The sequence below is a fragment of the Grampus griseus genome (assembly GCF_964374135.1).
Source record: "Grampus griseus genome assembly, chromosome: X".
In the NCBI taxonomy this organism is placed as follows: Eukaryota; Metazoa; Chordata; class Mammalia; order Artiodactyla; family Delphinidae; genus Grampus; species Grampus griseus.
Genome location: NC_138999.1, coordinates 88,712,962 through 88,731,192, shown reverse-complemented (window position 1 = coordinate 88,731,192; position 18,231 = coordinate 88,712,962). Strand labels below are relative to the sequence as shown.

The 18,231-nt window shown below is 41.5% G+C and overlaps 1 protein-coding gene and 1 pseudogene across 2 annotated transcripts; both read right to left on the bottom strand.

Annotated features, from left to right (window-relative positions):
• Positions 1 to 99: 99 nt before the first annotated feature.
• On the bottom strand, positions 100 to 14,108 carry LOC309839959 (annotated as a pseudogene). Its single transcript, XR_014298559.1, has 2 exons — positions 14,030 to 14,108; positions 100 to 697 (listed from the first exon to the last, which is right to left on the bottom strand). The product of XR_014298559.1 is annotated as an uncharacterized misc_RNA (transcript).
• Positions 14,109 to 16,272: 2,164 nt separating this feature from the next.
• Positions 16,273 to 17,928, bottom strand: LOC309839921 (protein BEX1). The gene is made up of 3 exons (XM_082681918.1): positions 17,721 to 17,928; positions 17,245 to 17,322; positions 16,273 to 16,912 (listed from the first exon to the last, which is right to left on the bottom strand). Exon 3 carries the CDS (start codon positions 16,905 to 16,907, stop codon positions 16,521 to 16,523), a length of 387 nt encoding a protein of 128 aa, XP_082538044.1. The 5' UTR covers positions 16,908 to 16,912; positions 17,245 to 17,322; positions 17,721 to 17,928; the 3' UTR covers positions 16,273 to 16,520.
• Positions 17,929 to 18,231: the final 303 nt, after the last annotated feature.

The window sequence follows — 18,231 nt, the reverse complement described above, 5'->3', positions numbered from 1 at the left end:
GGGTCAGCGATATTCTCATCAGAGGAGTCAGAATTGAAGGCCAAAGGCATTAAAGATATGGGATATCATGTAAGCGCCTCTGGCCCCTACCTCTGCCCCTCATTCCCCTGACACCCCGTTGGCCCCTTGGGGTGAATGGATCCTGTACATCTCTTTGCATCCAATGAAAACCACCCATTTTCTGTCTTTTCCTTAGCTCTTCCTGAGCCCTTGACATAGCTGCACATTCTGTCATCATCTCCTCACTGCCCAGATGCCTTTCCTGTAAGTTGTTCTGATAGTCCTTGGGGGAATCGTCCGTTCCCCTGTCCGTTTTTCTTTTTGCTTTCCGGGGCACGTAGTCTTCATCGGTGTGCTTTTCGGCAGCCCGCGGCTGACTCTCTGGCTTTGCCTGGGATTCCAGCTTGCCCTCACCGTGTGGTTTTCCCTCAGCTTCGGACTTGTCCTGCTTTTCTCTCTTCCTCTCATCTTCTGGTTGTCCCTGGTCTTCTGGCCGTCCCTCATTCTGGAGCTCTCCCTCGTGTTCTGTCTTCCCCTCCACTTCTGGCTTTTCTTCCTCATCTGACTTTCCTTCATCTTCTGTATCTACTGCATCTTTTGACTTTCCCTCATTGTCTGGGTTTCCTTCATTTTCTGGGTTTCCTTCATTTTCTCTGTAGACCTTCTCCATGTTGAGATTTGCCCTCCTTTGCCTGTCCTAGGAGACAAAACGGAGACAAAGGAGACTGAGGACTTAGGTGGTGAAATACAGGTTCTGGTAAGTATTTGCCTCTGTGATTTAAGATCTTCATGGCCTACCCCTATGGGCGGGGTGCACTCCCGCCCATACATTTTCTCCTTTCTTTCCCAGTGTATACAAGGTTGGCACACATGCTAACATGAGCCCACCTTGCAGACACTTCCACAGGTGCTTTTCCCTACATTTAAGTGGGCTGTGCTGACAAGTGTATAAGAGCAGATTTGTCCCTAAACTTTTCTCTGGCCTTGGCTATGCCGGTAACAATTTTAACTGGGTGGTCCCAACTTAGACTGACCCACAAGAAACCTGGCCAGTTTCTTTTTCCCCTTGTCTACAGTTGTAAGACTTGTAGAACTGCAGATATAACCAGACAATGGCCAGTTCTCAGATATTAGAGATACTCTGTTATCTTCAAGGACTTCACAGATGCCACACCTGCCAACTCTCACTTCCTTGTTCTCCCCACTGTCTTCACCAGCCATAAAGCACCAGGTTCCCTTAGGGTCCTGACAGAGGCCATGTATTCTGAGACTGGAATAGGGAGGCTTGGAGGAGGGGTGGCAGGTAGTAAACTCCCCAACTACTGCTCAGGCTTTAGTCACTCCTACTCCCAGGGGTCCTGGGGCAGTTGCCCTCTTCCGTTGACCTGCACTGATACTGCAGGTCTTTCCTTTCCTTGTCTGGGTTGGTGCCTACAACCACAGACCCGAAGACCTGTAGAGAAACAGGAGACAGATGGTGAATGAGGGATTGAGAAGTGAATGAGTGGCAATGAGGACACTGATTCTTTTCCGACTCTAGCTGTCAGTACTTTCCCAGCTCCTGCCATACCCTTGCCCTTTCCCTTGCTTCTCTGATCCCCCTCTACAGCTCCTCCCTAACAGCCTCCTTTTTTTTTTAACCACTGAGAAATGTCAGAGAGAGATTATTTCCAAAGTGTTTCTATGTTTCCCAATCTTCCTTCCAAATTTCTATCTCACTTTTCCTTGTGATGTTCAGGACAGTGATGTTCAGAAGGCATATCCAGTTTTGCTCAGGTCTCTACCTTCCAAACCCTCACCCCAGGGCACCCAGATAGAACGAGCCCATCACTCATTCTGAAAACGGTAATGGTAGAGTCAGGGAGCACAGCAGAAATGTCCAGAGCATTCCTGCCACCCCTTCCCTTTCCACATACACAGAAAGACCACATTTTCCTGCAATGCAAGAGACAAATTATTTCCAAACTCATTAAAAATTTTGGTCCATGTTACCTCCTCTCAACTCTCCCTAGTTCAGGAGTCACTCCTGCCCTATAGGGAGCTGGTCTCCAGACTGAACTTCAGTCCACCTCCTCTGTAGCATCTCTCCCGCTCCCCTCCCCCTCATCCCCCTCCCCCCACATCCCCCCCCCCTGCAAAAAGGACGAAGGTGGAGAAGAGCAGGCCTGGCCCCTTTGCAAGGGGGTCTGCCCTCCCCATCCTGGGTTCACAGGCGTTGCCCTCCTCCCTCCACCTGGAAGGATCAGGCCATTTCCCCTCCATCCCCCTCCGCTAGCCTTTTCCCTCTGTCAGATGTCCCCTGATAACCTGCCTCCTAAGAGATCCCAACTGGTACCCATTCTTATCCTCTGGCTCCTCTCCATCTCCTCCCACCAAGCCCTCCATCTCTTGCACCAAATGGATGGGCATCAGGGAAGGGGTAGAGAGAATCTAGTCCTGGACCTGCTCTGGTCTTTGCCCTCTGCCACCCCCACCCCAGGTGTTCGCAGGAGGCAGTGAATTTGTGACCATCTCAGGGAGATGCCTCCTTCTCACATTTCTTGCTGCCATAAGCCAGTACTTATCCAGGGAAATAAGAGATGGTACCCAGACCTCTCACCCAACACTCACACAATTTTCTGCGCCAAAATAAATAAGGGAGGGTGGCATCTGGAAAGCAGACCGGATCCTGTGTAGCCTCTATCTGTTACTACCCCTACCTCAGGTGTCCCCTTCCCCACTCTGGCTAGTACCGACCTGCGACCTTGCGGGGCTATAGGGCAGTTGTCCCCTTGGTCCCTCAGTCTGAAATCTATCTTCCTCCACGGAAATAGGGAGCTGATACCTGAAAGAGAGGGACTTCTGCACGCGTTGGCTCCCAATCACATGAAGGAAACATCACCAGTGGGCTCGGGTCCCTAGTTCTCCTTCCTGCAGGAAGTGCCTCAGGAGTCAGCCCCCTTCTTCCCTTCACTGGCCCCCTCCCACCTCACCCTTCTTCAGTATCCTCCCCTGACCTCTTGAGGCCCTGTCACTCATTTTGGTCGTGGCTAATCCCAGAGGTCAAATGGGGCCCCTTCTTCCTGTGGTATGTATTTGTTCTTCTGTCTTATCAGGGGCTGCGTCTTCTCCCAGGGCTACTGGCCCCACTGATCCATCTCTGTGGAATTTCTTTCTTTCTCTCGTTTGATCTCAAAGCACCCACCCCCTCCATCTACTTCTCCACTCTGACACTGGTGCTCACTCCTGTCTTCCAGACCTTCACATAAGAGGTACAGGGTGCATTGGTAGGTAGGGAAGCAGGTAGTTGAAATAGGGATTTTATTTTCTTCTAAATAATTTTTTTTCAGTTTTATTTAACTTATTTCCCTCACCGTGTGTTACTTTTATAAGCAAAAAGTTAAATAAAGCTATTTTCATTTGGGAAAAAGAACATGTTTAAGGTAGAGGAAAAACCCAACATCCCCAAATTGTGAGAGCAACGTAAGTTCCTAGTATTAATTTTTACTAGAAAATAGATTTGATTGTCTACTTACAAAAGAATTCTTTAAGTTTTCATAAATAGCTGGTTCTGTCATGTTCTACCGAAAATACGTGTATTTAATGTTCCCAAACAATAGCTGAGTGTTAAGTGCACTTGCTGGAACATGATGGCTAACACAATATCAGTCTTGAAAATTTGGCCCATGGCTATTTTCATTCAGAGGGTTAGCTGTGCTGCAAGGCAGCTGAGGATCTGAGGGGTGCCGACATGCTCTGATCTTCCCTGCCCTATCAAGAGAGGAGGAATATGCTGTCCCGACCCCTTCTCACCTTTCAGAGCCTCTCATCCTTTGCATTCAGGCACCTGACTGTTGCTTACCCAAAAATATACATGGAGAGGTGACCAAGGTGGTGACTTCAATAAATGCTTTTGGCTCCTTCCCTCCCTCCCCCAAATTCCCACAGAGATTATGCAACTCCAGCAGAGTTGGGAATGCTGTTCTGACAACTGGAAACCAAAACAGATCCCTTCTAGACCCCTGCAGCAGAGGGTTTCCATAAAGCCTGTAGAAGTGATTGCTGGGGGGAGAGCCTCCAGACCTGCTTGCTGTCTACCCTTATTCCCAGTGCCCAGGTGGAAACTTCCTTGACCCTGTCTACTGCTTACCACCTAACTAAGGAGATGCAGCCTGCTGGGTCTTTCAACTCTATTATCTTTACCTCCAGGGCACCTAGGAGGAGCCTAGCCACGCTGAAGAGTTGCTGCCTGCAAGTCCACACCCACCCTGGTGCTCTCTCAGCCAGATTTAGACCAGTGTCTAAGGAACTCTGACAGACTGACCATTACTGATTGACCTAGACCAGGTGTTTTCAGCTGAGGAAGTCTGTGGACCACCTGAAATAATGTGCAAGGTAGCATGTGCTTAGAAGGTAGTAGAGTATGTAGACTTATGAAAAGAAGAGCTGTACCCTAGGAGCCTCAGAAACCCTGATACATGATCAGGTTGACATCATGAAGAAGCAGAAGCTATGAGGTAGAGAAAAGACAGAAGAAGAAGGAGCTACTTGGGAATGAGACAGGAAGGAGAAGAGACAAATAGCAGCTGAGCTATGTTAGAGGGAGAGCACTTACTCCTTGGGTTCAGGCATTCTTAACTAAAGAAACCCCTGGAGTTATGTTCAAAATAATGTGCGCGTGTGTGGGGTGGTAGGGTATACACATTTTTACTGGGTGTGTACATTTGCCTAGGATAGGATCCGTTACTCTCATTAGATGCTCAAAGGGGTAATATAAAAAAAAGGGAGAAGGTCAACTGGCCTAGAAAATATATTTTCATATACATCTTTTTCTCAAATAGGACTATGTCTATTTCTTAGGAGAAATTAACAGAACAATTAGCCATTTTAAAGTGTACAACTCAGTGGCATATAGTACATTCATGATGTTGTGAATCTATCACCTCTATCTAGTTCCAAAACATTTTCATCAACTCCATACCCATTAAGCAGTCACTCCCAATTCTCCTCTTCCCCTAGTACCTAGCAACAACTAATCTACCTTCTGCCTCTATGGAATTATCTACTTTGGATATTTCATATAAATGGAATCATTCAATATTTGACCATTTGTGCCTGGCTTCTTTCACTTAGCATAATGTTTTCAAGGTTCATTCACATTGTAGCATGTACAGTATTTCATTCCTTTTTATGGCTGAATAATATTTCATTGTATGTCTATATCATATTTTGTTTATCCATACAAACATTGATGGATATCTGGGTTGTTTCCACCTTTTGGCTATTGTGAATAGTGTTGCCTTAAACATTTGTGTATAAGTTTTTATGTGGATGTATGTTTTTATTTCTCCTGGGTATATGCCTAGGAATGGAATTGCTGGGTCATATGGTAATTCTATATCTAACTATTTGGGGAACTGCCAAACTGTTTTCCACAGTGGCTGCAACATTTTGCATTCCTACCAGCAATGTATGAGGAGGGTTCCAATTTCTCCACATTCTCCAAAGCAATTGTTAATTTCCATTTTTAATTTTTATAATCCTAGTCGGTGAGAAGTGTCTTTGATTTTCATTTTCCTAATGACTAATGATATTGAGCATCTTATCATGTGTTTATTGGATATTTATATATCTTCTTTAGAGCAATATATATTCAACTCCTTTGCCCATTTTTAATTGGGCTTTTTGTTGTTGAATTGTAGGAATTCTTCATATATTCTGGATACTTATCAAATATATGATTTCCAAATATTTTCTCCCATGATGTGGATTGTCTTCACTTTCTTGATACTGTCTTGTGATTCGCAAAACTTTTAAATTTTTATGAAGTGCAATGTATCTGTTTTTCTTTTGTTGTTCATGCTTTTAATGTCATATCTAAGAATCCATTGCCAAATCCAAGGACATGAAGATTTATCACTTTGTTTTCTTCTAAGAGTTTTAAAGTTTTGGCTCATATATTTAGGTCTTGGGTCCATTTTGAGTTAATTTTTTTAATATGGTGTGAGTTCATTTTTCTTTATGGCTTTATAAGATTTAAAGATTCTTTTGATGGCAGTGCACAACACACTGTCACGCAAATGAATAAAAGGCATTTTTACAAAAAAATATATTACAATTTACCCCCTTGATGTCTTGACATCTGTTTTAAGTTCAATTATTTGGGATATTTGAGTGGCCCAAATAGTAGGGGATATTTACAGAGAGTAGGGAATAAGTTGCCCTAAACAGCATAGAAAACATTTTATTGTGAGAATTAAGAGAAGGAAAACAGGGGCTTCCCTGGTGGTGCAGCGGTTGGGAGTCCGCCTGCCGATGCGGGGGACACGGGTTCGTGCCCCGGTCCAGGAGGATCCCACATGCCGCGGAGCGGCTGGGCCCGTGGGCCATGGCCGCTGGGCCTGCGCATCCAGAGCCTGTGCTCCGCAACGGGAGAGGCCACATCGGTGAGGGGCCTGCGTACCGCAAAAAACAAAACAAAACAAAAAAAAAGAGAAGGAAAACAAATAGAAGAATGAGGAGTCTTTGTAGGCCAGCCATAACCAAATTCCCTATTTATATGGTGATAGCCAAGAAAACAGATCTGAAGTTTTCAGGGTCTCTAACAATATTTTTGGTAGACTTGTAAAGTGTTATAAATATGAATTATATATTTTATGACAAAAAGATCTTGGTAACAAGTCCAGTAGTTATGTTGTTGGAGTGTACGAACTGATAGTTTAGTAAAACATATAGAAAAAGTTAGTGGTATTTATAGCCAAGGAGAAGGGGTAGTTGTGTTCATGGTCAGAGACGTAAGACAGGAGGTAGTGGTGGGAAGTTGGAGTGGGGGAGTAGGATTAAGTGCTAGAGAGTGGGAGGTCCTCTTCCCAGGTGGTTGAGGAGTGGTCTAGGAGGTAGTTGCCCCCTGAGGAAAGCAATAATCTCCATTAATTTTTATAATGGCATTAATAGTACTGTAGTAACCTCTATAAGATTTCCCTTTAGGCATAAGAATATAGAGATGTACACCTTTTGGCAGAGAGTAAAACATAAACCAGGGTCATTGGCTAAGTAAATTATGAACTCAGGACATGTAATAAAATCACTAAAATCAAAGGGAGAAAAGCAATAAATTTATTGTGTCCAATTTGTCAGTGCCTTAGGAAAGATAGCATATAGGCATTGCTGGGACTCTAGTCTTAGTGACTGGCGTGAAGTCTTTCCTCATTGAATGATCTTGGCATTCTTGTCAAAATTCACTTGACTTATATGTGAGAGTTATTTTGGGGCACTCTATTCTATTCCATTGGTCTATATGTGTCTTTATGCCAGAACTACCCCGTTTGATTACTGTAGCTTTATGGTAAGTTTTGTAATCAGGAAGTGTGAGTCCTCCAAATTTGTTCTTCAATTTCAAGGTTGTTTTGGCTATTTAGGGTCCCTTGAGATTCCATATGAATTTTTTCAAATTTATTTTTGGCTGCGTTGGGTCTTTGTTGCTGCACTCGGGTTTTCTCTAGTTGCAGAGAGCAGGGGCTACTCTTTGTTGTGGTGCTCTGGCTTCTCATTGCGGTGGCTTCTCTTGTTGTGGAGCACGGGCTCTAGGCGTGCGGGCTTCAGTAGTTGTGGCACGTGGGCTCAGTAATTGTGGCTCGCAGGCTCAAGAGCACAGGCTCAGTAGTTTGGCGCATGGGCTTAGCTGCTCTGCGGCATGTGGGATCTTCCTGGACCAGGGATCGAACCCGTGTTCCCTGCATCGGCAGGCAGACTCTTAACCACCGCGCCACCAGGGATGTCCTCATATGAATTTTAAAATAGATTTTCCTGTACCTGAGTAAAACATCGTTGGGATTTTGATAGGGGTTGCACTGAATCCTGTAAATTGTTTTGACTAGTATTGACATCTTAACAATACTGTCTTCAATTCCACAAACATAAGATGTCTTCCCGTTTATTTGTGTTTTGCATTTTTCAGTGTAAAAGTGCTTTTCACCCTTGCTTAAATTTATACTGAAATATTTTATTCTTTTTGATGCTATCGTAAAAAAATTATTCCCTTAATTTCCTTTTCAGATTGTTCCCAGTTGTTGTATAGAAACACAACCAATTTTTATGCATTGATTTATCTGCAACTTTGCTGAATTCATTTCTTAGTTCTAACAGTTTTATTGAGGACTCTTTAGGGTTTTCAACCTATAGGATCATGTCATCTGTGAACAGAGATATTTACTTCTTCCTTTCCAATACAGTATGGATTTTTTTCTCACCTAATTGCTTGGGCTATGCCTTCCAGTACTATATTGAGTAGAAGTGATGAAGGTGACCTCCTTCTCTCATTTCTGATCTCAAAGGAAAAGCTTTCAATTTTTCACCACTAAGTGTGGTGTTAGTTGTGGGCTTTTCATAGAAAGCATTTATTATGTTGAGGTAGTTTCCTTCTATTCTTAGTTTGCTGAGTGTTTTTATCATGAAAGAGTGTTGAATTTTGTCAAATGTTTTTCCTGCAACAATTGAGATAATCATGTATTTTTTCCTTCCTTCTCTTAATATGGTTTATTACATTACTATATTTTAATATGTTGAACAATACTTACATCCAGGAATAAAGCCCACTTGGTCGTGGTGTATAATCCTTATAATGCACTGCTGAATTACATTTGCTAGTACTTTGGAATTAATATTCATATGGGATATTAGTCTAGTTTTCATTTCTTGTAGTGTCTTTGTCTGGATTTAGTATTAAGATGCAGCTGGCTTGACAGAATGAGTTATGAAGTGTTCCAAATTTTTTGGAAGCATTTGAAAAAGACTGGTGTTAGTTCTTCTTTAAATATTTGGTATAATTTACGAGTGACACCATCCTGTCTTGGGCTTTTCTTTGTTGAGAACTTTTTGATTATTGATTCAATCTCCTTACTCATTACTGTTCTGCTCACATTTTATATTTCTTCAGTATTCAGTCCTGGTAGGTTGTGTGTTTCTAGGAATTTGTCTGTTTCATCCAGGTTATCCAATTTGTTGACATACAATTGTTCATAGTCCTCTCTTTTAATCTTTTTTATATCTGTAAAACTAGTAGTAATGTCCCCTCTGTAAGTTAATTTTAGGTACATAGATATTCTTTTTTTCCCTACTCAACCTAGCTAAAGATTTTTCAATTTTGTTGATCTTTTTGAAGAACTAACTCTTGGTTTCATTTTTTTTCTCTATAGCTTTTCTATTATCTATTCTATTTGTCTCTGCTCTAATCTTTATTATTTCATTCCTTTTAATAGCTTTAGGTTTAATTTGCTGTTCTTTTTCTACTTCCTTGATATGTAAAGTCAGCTTTTCGTGTGAGATCTTTTTTCTTTTTTAATGTAAGTGTTCGTAGCTATAAGTTTCCCTCTAAACTCTGCTTTCACTGCCTCCCATAAATTTTGGTATGATGTGTCATTTTCATTTGTCTCAGATATTTTCTAAGTTCTCTTGTGATTTCTTCTTTGACCCATTGGTCAAAGTTTAATAAACTTTTATTGAGTTCCTTTGGAACCCAAGATCTCTGGGCAGTCCATCTTCATCTTTCTATCTTCCAGTGTTTTCCTATGCTTTTTGTTGTGATATGTCTTTGGTTTTTCAGTTGTAAGATGAAAGGTGTGGAAGGGATGGTGTGGCTCTACCTTATCCAGAACTGGAAGCCTGCAGGTCAGATTTTTGCTGTTTAATAAAGTTGAATCCAGCTCAGGTCTGGCTATGGTCCTACAGCTTCTCAGATGTATGGCAAGACACTTGTACTCTCTTAGCCTGTGTCCTTATTTATTGTTGTAGAGAGAGGTCTTAGGATTTCTAACACTCTGTCTCTATCCATCTCTGAGAATCAAAATGTCTTTTGACGAGAAAGGATACATTTTGATGAGGTCCAACATATTGATTTGTTTTCTGTTAGAGTTTGTTTTTTTGAATTCTAATTTCAAATTTTTTACAAACTCAAAGTCCCTAAGAGTTTCTCCTATTTTTTTCCCTAGAAATTTTATGTTTTACCTTACATTTAGGTCTTTGACACAGTTTCACTCAACTTTTTATACGATGTGAGATAAAGTTATTCTAATTATGATGATGATGATGGTGATCATGATCACGATCACTAATAAAGGTTCAATTGGAACTAGTTGTTCCAACACCAATTATCAAAAAGAGTGTCTATTCCACCATCAAATTGCCTTGGAATCTTTGTGAAAAGCATATATGTGTGAATCTATTTCTTGACTGTTCTGTTCCATTGATCAATTTGTCTATATTTATGCTGATACCACACTGTTTTGATTATGGCACCATTATTATAACTCTTGCAATAAGGTAGTGAAAGTTTTCCAAAATGTTTCTCTTCTCAAAATTGTTTGGACTATTCTCAGTCCTTTGGATTTTTTAATGTAAATTTCAGAATCAGATTGTCAGTTTCTATTAAAAACTGCTGTGATTTAATTTATGTCATGAATGTTTTATAGCTTTCAATGTACAAATCTTACACATCTTTTGTCAAATTTATCCCTAAATAATTCATATTTCTGATGTTACTGTAAATGACATGTTTTAAATTTTATTCTGGCTGTTCATTACTTGCAGAGAGCTGAATATTTTTCCTTAAAATTCATGTTCACCCAGCACTTCAGAATTTGACCTTATTTGAAAATAGGGTCTTTGCAGACATGGTTAATTGAGAATTGAGATCAGAGCATACTGAATTAGGATGGGCCACAAGCTGAGGAATGCCTAGGGCCACCAGAGCTGGAAAAGGTAAGGAAGCATTTTTCCCTAGAGCCTTCAGAGAGAACTTAGCATTACTGTCACTTTGATTTGGACTTCTGGTGTACTGAACTGTGAGAGAATAAATTTCTCAGTTTTTTTAAAGTCACCAAGTTTATGGTTATTTGTTAACAGCAGTCTCAGAAAACTAGAAATACAGCTAAATTTGTATACTGATCTTTTATCCTGCAACCTTTCTAAACTCACTTATTAGCTCTAGCAGTTTTTGTATATTACATAGGATTTTCTACATGGACTATCATGTTTTCTATGAATAAAGATTTTTCTATTTTTTTCCTTTGTAATCTGTATGACTTTTATTTCTCTTTCTTATCTTACTGTACTGGCTAAAACTTCTAATACAGTGTTGAATCTAATTTGTGAAAGTGTCCATTTTTGCCTTGTTTCTTATCTTAGGGGGAAAACATTTAGCCTTTAGGCACAGGTCAATATGTAGGTTTTTCATAGATGTATTGTATCAGGTTGAGGAAGGTCTCTTCTATACCTGGTTGCTGAGTATTTTAATAAGAGATTTTTAAAATTTTAGCAAATGTTTTTTTCATTCTCCCTTGAGATGATCATATGTTTTTTTCTCTTTTATGTCAATATGGTGAATTATGATTTTCAAATATTAACCTTGCCTTGAATCCTTGGGATAAACCTTACTTGATGATGGTGTACTGTAATTTTTATATATAATTGAATTAGATTTTACTAAAGTTTTGTTAAGAATTTTTGCATATATGTCCATGAAGGAGATTGGTTTGTAGTTATCTTTCCTTGTAATATAATTGTCTGGTTAGTTATCTGGGTAATTCTACCCTCGTAGGATGAGTTGGGAAGTATTCCGTCCTCTTTAGTTTTCTAAGGATTTGGCATATAATTGGTGTTATGTCATCCTTAAATGTTTAGTAGAATTACCAGTAAAGCCATCTCGACCTATAGTTTTCTTCAGAGGAAGTGTTTTAAATGAAATTTCCATTTACTTAACAACTATAGGCCTTTCTTCTATTCTAATATAAATGTTTATACTATAAAATTTCCTGAGTGCTACTTTTGCCACATCCCACAGATTATTATATGTTGTTTTCATTTTCACTCAGTTCAAAATATAATTTCCCTTTTGATTTCTTCTTTGAGTTATTTAGATCTGTATTATTTCATGTTAATTTAAATATTTGGGGATTTTTCAGAGATCTTTCTCTCATTAGCTCCTCGTTTAACTCTATTGTGCTCAAAATAGCATACATTTTATGATTTGAATCCTGTTAACATTATTGAGGCTTATTTTATGGTCCTGAATATGGACAATCTTGGTAAATATTCCACGTGCATGTGAAACAAATGTTCTATTGTTGTTGGTGGCAAGTTCTACAATTGTCAACTAGGTGAATTGGTTCATAGTGTTGTACTTGCTGATTTTCTGTCTACTTATTCTATCAATATTTTAGATAAGGTGACTGTAATTGTGGATTTGTCTGTTTATCCTTGTAGTTCTATCAATTTTGGCTTCATGTATTTTGAAGCACTGTGATATATGAATGTTTATGATTGTTTTGTCCTCTTGACAAACTCACCACTTAAAATGATGTAATGACATTCTATGACCATAATTTCCCTGGTATTATTCTTTTCTCTGAAATTTATTGTAACTGATATCAATATAGCCACTCAAGCTTTGCTCTGACTAGTGTTAAGATTGTTCATCTTTTTCTATTCTTTTACTTGTAATCAGTTTGTATCTTTAAATTTAAATTAAGGTTCTTATAGGCAGTATATATTTGTGTCTTGCTTTTCTATACAATCTGACAATCTCTGCTTTATAATTGAGGTCTTTAGACCATTTACATTAATGTGATTATTGGTATTGACATGTTTGGGTTTTAATCAGGTATCTTGCTATTTGTTTACATTTGTCTCATCTGTTCTTTGTTCTCTTTTCCCTCCAACATTTTTTTGATTGAGTATTCTTAAGATTCCATTTTATCTCATATGTTGGTAATATACATTTTTAACATTTCAGAACCTACCTTCAAGTGATATTAAGGTATAGAATAAGAACTTTAAAATTGTGTACTTCCATTCCCTATCTCCTGGCCTTTGTGCTACTATTGACATACATTTTACTCCCACATGTTATAAATTCTACAATACACAGTTGGGGGCAATCCGAAGGCTCATGTTGTTTCCCCTCTCTCAGAGAACTTTTCCCTCGACTGTCTGATGTTCAGCAACTGAAAATTGTTCTTTTATATATTTTGTCCTGATTTTAGTTGTTTTAGTTAGGGAAGTAAATCCAGTCCCTGTTACTCTATTTTCATTTGAAGCATAAATGTGGCTTGATGTCTCACGTGATGGTTAATTTTGAAGGCTTTATTTCACTTCTAATCAAAGTGCATTTCCTATGTATCTCAACTCCCTGGAAGAGTCCAGTGTCTGTGCACTCTTCCTCTGGCTAGAAAATTCAAACTGCATTGCTTTCTTTGGTCACAAGGTGGCCCTTAAGTTTATTTTCTGAATTTCCTTCAATAGATTTGTATTTTTAAAGAAAAAAATTCAGTAATTATTTGTATTCAACTGTTATATTATCTGCATTATTATTTCAATTTTGTTAGAAATACATAAGGATTCAAACATGTATCCTTATCATTTTCTGAATATCACTAAATCTATACTTACTCAGTTTTTCATTCATCAGATATCTACTAGATATGTATGATGTGCTAAAACTCCAATGACCCAGTCCATATCTACATCTCAAAACTTTCTTGAACACCGTTTTTCTTTGATAACAAAGGGAACACTCTCTAATCTCACTGCCTTCTCTTTGCTAGATTTTTTAGGCATTTATGGGAAGAATTGGTCTATCCCTTTTGTGGAGAATGGCCACTGTGGGGGAGAAAAGGAGGCTCAACACATAGAAATGATGTCAACAGGCAAATGCAGCCAGACCTTAGATATAGCTGTTCTCCTCAAAGGAACTTCATGCCCTCCTCCTTTATTGTCTTTTGCTCACTTTCTGCTGGTTGTTTCTTGCCCAAGCATTTTACATGGAGCCTGACCACTCACATACTACTCCCTTAGATGCCCTTTCAGATCCAAACACTCTGTTAAGAGCCAAGGGAATCTGGTTAGCAGAAAGCATTCTGTCCAGAGACTAGAATCCTAAACTCATCATTCTCTGAGGTTGACAGGGCACCTTGAATCTACCTATATACGAAGAGATGTACATTTTTCTGGGCATATGCATGTCTAACCTATCAAGGTATACCATGGATTCACTCACATATGAGCTTCCAATTTCTTTTCATGAAGGAAATGCTGAATATCCTTAGGCCAAGAAAGCCAGAATGCTTCTGTTTTCCATAGAAGCTGGTGCAAATATTGGTAATCAAGAGCGGTAAGTCTGGGAGACTTCCCTGGCAGTCCAGTGGTTGAGACTCTGCACTTCCACTGCAGGGGGCGCAGGTTTGATCCCCAGTCAGGAATTAAGATCCCGCATGGCGTGGCTAAAAAATAAAATAAGAAAAAGAGTGAGAAGTTTGGTAGGGCATAAGCTTCTCAGTTCATCAATTTTCCTGTCTTTTCAACTTTAGCCTTTCTCTCTATATACTTGTCTCACATGAATGTAATACCTTGTGTCTCAAGCACCTGGAGGAAGGAGGGCTTTGAAATTGATTAGGCATCTGATTCATGATGTCTGTGGTTTGCTGTGTTACATGTCATTTTCACCTGCCTAGCCACTTTTCCCTTTGGTTTCCTAAGTGCTATTGTGATGTTATATTCTAGAGCAGGGTTACCAAACTTTTTCTGTTAGGGCCAGATAATAAACATGTAGGCTTTACAGGTGGGCCATACCATTTCTTTCACAACTATTCAGTTCTGCCACTGTAGGCCAAAACCAGCCATAGATAATATGTAAATTAATAAACATGTCTGTATTCCAATTAAACTTTATGGACACCAAAATTTGAATTTCATATGATTTCTACATGTCACAAAATATTCTTGATTTTTTTCAACCATTAAAAAACATAAAATTTATTCTTAGCTCATTGGCCAAAAAAATAAGCAGTAGGCCAGATTTGGCTCATGGCCTGTGGTTTGCCAACTTCTGTTCTAGAATTCTAAGTTTATTTCCACAAAAGAAATAATATGCATAATATGTATTTCACCTACTTGGCACACTGCAAGGCAACTTTTTTTCCCAAGTTCTACTGGAACACTTAAACCCAAGAGTCCTCCAATCAATCTTCTCATAAAGGTGTCCACATTTGGGTATCCACTGAATTCACTGACATGATCTCCTGGCAACCAACTCAATATAGGATAACTTTTCACATTCATAGGTTTCACGGGGGTGGTGTGAGGAGGCACTGTCTCAAATTTTAAGTGAGCTGTTCCCTCACACATTGTATAGTCTCATGAATTATGGAGGTTTCTTGGGAAAGAACTACACCTAAGAAAGACCCAGACAGGCAAGGTCTTTCCATGAAGCTAAACGGGGAGAGGAGATTTATCCAGTTTATAAAACAGAGTGAAGATTCAATTCATTGGGAATTCCAGAGACATAGTGGGACTTTCTCACCTTAAGGATTCCTGAACATCAACAACCTGTGGAGATGGTGAGAATGGGGCACAACAGAGGAATGGACTTACCTACCCCTTAGCCTATTGGACTTGTTTGTGAGTATAGGGAAGACCTGGCTTTGGGAACTTCCCCAAATAGCTGAAGGTAATATCTAAAGGGTTGGGTCATGCATATGCCACTGGGAATGAGCTTAAAGAAAGCTTACAAACTTATTGCCTCAAGTGCACACAAAAGCCCTGGGAGGTGATTATTATCTTCATCTTGCTGATAAACATAATGATTTTTAAAGAGGTATGTCTCATCATTATTAGGTTTACACTTCTAAATAAGAGACCAAGGTAAGCTAAAACCAAGATTCTGTGACAAGTGCTTAGTAAGTGCTCACATTGCTTTATCAGGTTGTCAATCTCTTTCATTAAGTAGTATGTGTTGTTTTGAAAAATGAGAAAATAGAGGGAGTGCCCTGGCAGTCCAGTGGTGAGGACTTGGAGCTCTCACTGCTATGGCCCGGGTTCAATCCCTGGTCTGGGAACTAAGATCCCACAAGCCAGGCAGCGCGGCCAAAGGAAATAAAAAGTACATGGAGGATATAATGTGTGGGTTGCCAGGACCTCAAATCTTGAAAATGAGGATGCCCTCTGAGAGTTCTAAATGGATAAATCTGATAGACAATGAACATGGCTTTCTGTCTCTGTGAATAACACAAGAAATTATCTGTGGATGTGATACTGAAAACGTTGGGAAGATCTAGTACTCAAATCAGCATCATTTGGGAGTTGTCCAATGCAGGTAAAAAAATAAAAAGGGCGAGAAAATAGAGATAAGAAAATAAAAATTATTCATAATTCTACCATAAAGAGATCATTTTACTTTATATATCCTTAGACTGTCTATTCAGATATAAAATATATACGATTTTAAGGGAAAAAAACAGAGAATGCTTTTTTAAACTGCTTTATTAATGTCACAATATATAAAGAACATCTCTCCATGCAATAGGTAAAACTCTCCTGCTGACACAAACTTACAGATTGGGTCAGAAACACAACATTCAGTTAGAAGCTGGTAATAGGAGACCCACAAGAAACAAGTAACACCAAAAGGTTTACAACAAAGGTACGTCACAAACATGTAAGTTTAGGAAGCAGGTGTGTCTCCCTACTAACTTCAGGGAAAACATCAGGATTCAAGGCATAAGGCAAAACTCATCATGATGGTCATGGTGAGGGGGGTCAGTGCTAACTGCCCGCAGACTATGACTCAACTGCTTTTCCCTCAGCTTTTCCATCAGCTGCCTCACCTCCTCCCCAATCCTTTCCATATTCTCTTCTCTCATCCTTGCCTGTGGCTCTTCAAGCCTCTGAGTCATGTCCCATCTATACTGCAGGATGGGCTGCCTAACACGGAACCTCCTACGATTTCCTCTAGGTACACAATATTCACCAGCTTCCAAAGGGAGGGCGAAAGGCTCTCCTTTATTAGCATCCTGCCCCTTTTCATCCTTGTTTTCATTCTCCTGGTTGGCATTTTCCATGTAGAGATTTTTTACCGCTTGTTCCTCTTTGGACGCCATTGCTCCTAGGAGACAAAAGAGAGAAGAGACTATTTTCTGAGTGGACTGATCAGCACCGAGGACAGAGGCCCTACTAAGCACCTCTCAAGACTTCCAGCCCCGGATGTAAAGGCTCTTCAAATTTTCGTTTTCCCACCTGAGAGGCTCCTTATGCCCTCTAGGGGGCCCCCAGTCCAAGCTCTCCCCCTCCCTCGCCCAAAACCGACCATTTTCCCTGCCTATCCATGCCCACGTCTCTGCAGGCACCAAAATGGAGGACAGGGTAGGGGGTGGTATTTGGGGGGTCTTAGGGCTATCCACACGTTCCCCCCACATCCCAACTGTCCCCCGCACAGACCTGGGCCTATCCTCGCGGTCTCCTGCTCCTCCCGATTCTTGCTGCAAGTGCGCCGCCGCAACACTTCGACTCGCAGACCTGCAGAGAGTAAGGGTGGGGGAAGGGGGGCTGCTGCATCCGGACGCTCGGCCCCTTCTCAGCCCCGCATCTCCCACCCCCGGCCACCCCCACCCAGCGTCCCCCGCTCCCATCCTCAACCGCCTCCGCGCCGACCACCATTTTCTACCCCGAGAAGAAAGGGGGCGGGGCGGGGGTGTCGGAAAAGCTCGCTGTGTTGCGAGAAGCAGGCAGCCGCTTCAGGGCCGCGCGGCCCGCCCCCAGAGAAGGCCTACCGTTTTCTGTGGCCAAACGCTAGGCCGCAGGGGGCATGGGGGCTGCGGACTCCGCCCCGGGGCAACCGGATCCCCGGGGAGGGGTCCACAGGCCGTGTCCGCTTGCTCACGCCACCTCTGGGGACCCCCCTCCGGGTTCCTTACCTGCTGCCCCCGCGCCTCCTACCCTTGGGGGCCGACCTCGGCCCGCAGTCCCTCAAGGCCACCGGGAGCAGGGACCGAGAAGGTAGCGAGCAACGGCCGAGTCTAACACTAGAGCAGGGCAAGCGCGAGTTGGCGCGGGCCGGTCACGTGCGCCCTCCGTCACCGCGGGACGCCACGCCTTCGCGCCGCCCCCTTCTGCCCCACGGGGTCGCGCAGAACCGGTGGTGCTCACCTCCCCCTGCCCCCCATGTCACTTGTCCGAACACCGGCTTGGGCCCCGACGCTCTCCTTTCTTTGTGTGTTCCTGGGCCTTTCTCTAACGGCCACGGAAGGGCAGTATCTTCCCGGGGGGCGGGGGGCCGTTGGCCATTACCAGTGCTCTTCTGGAGACTTGCTTTTGCCCTCCTCTGCTCCCAGGACACGCCTCCTTCCACCTGCTGTGCTTTCTGCTACCAATCTCTCCCTTTTCCCTCCACTAAAATGCATAGAAGAAATGTGTCTGGAAAAGACC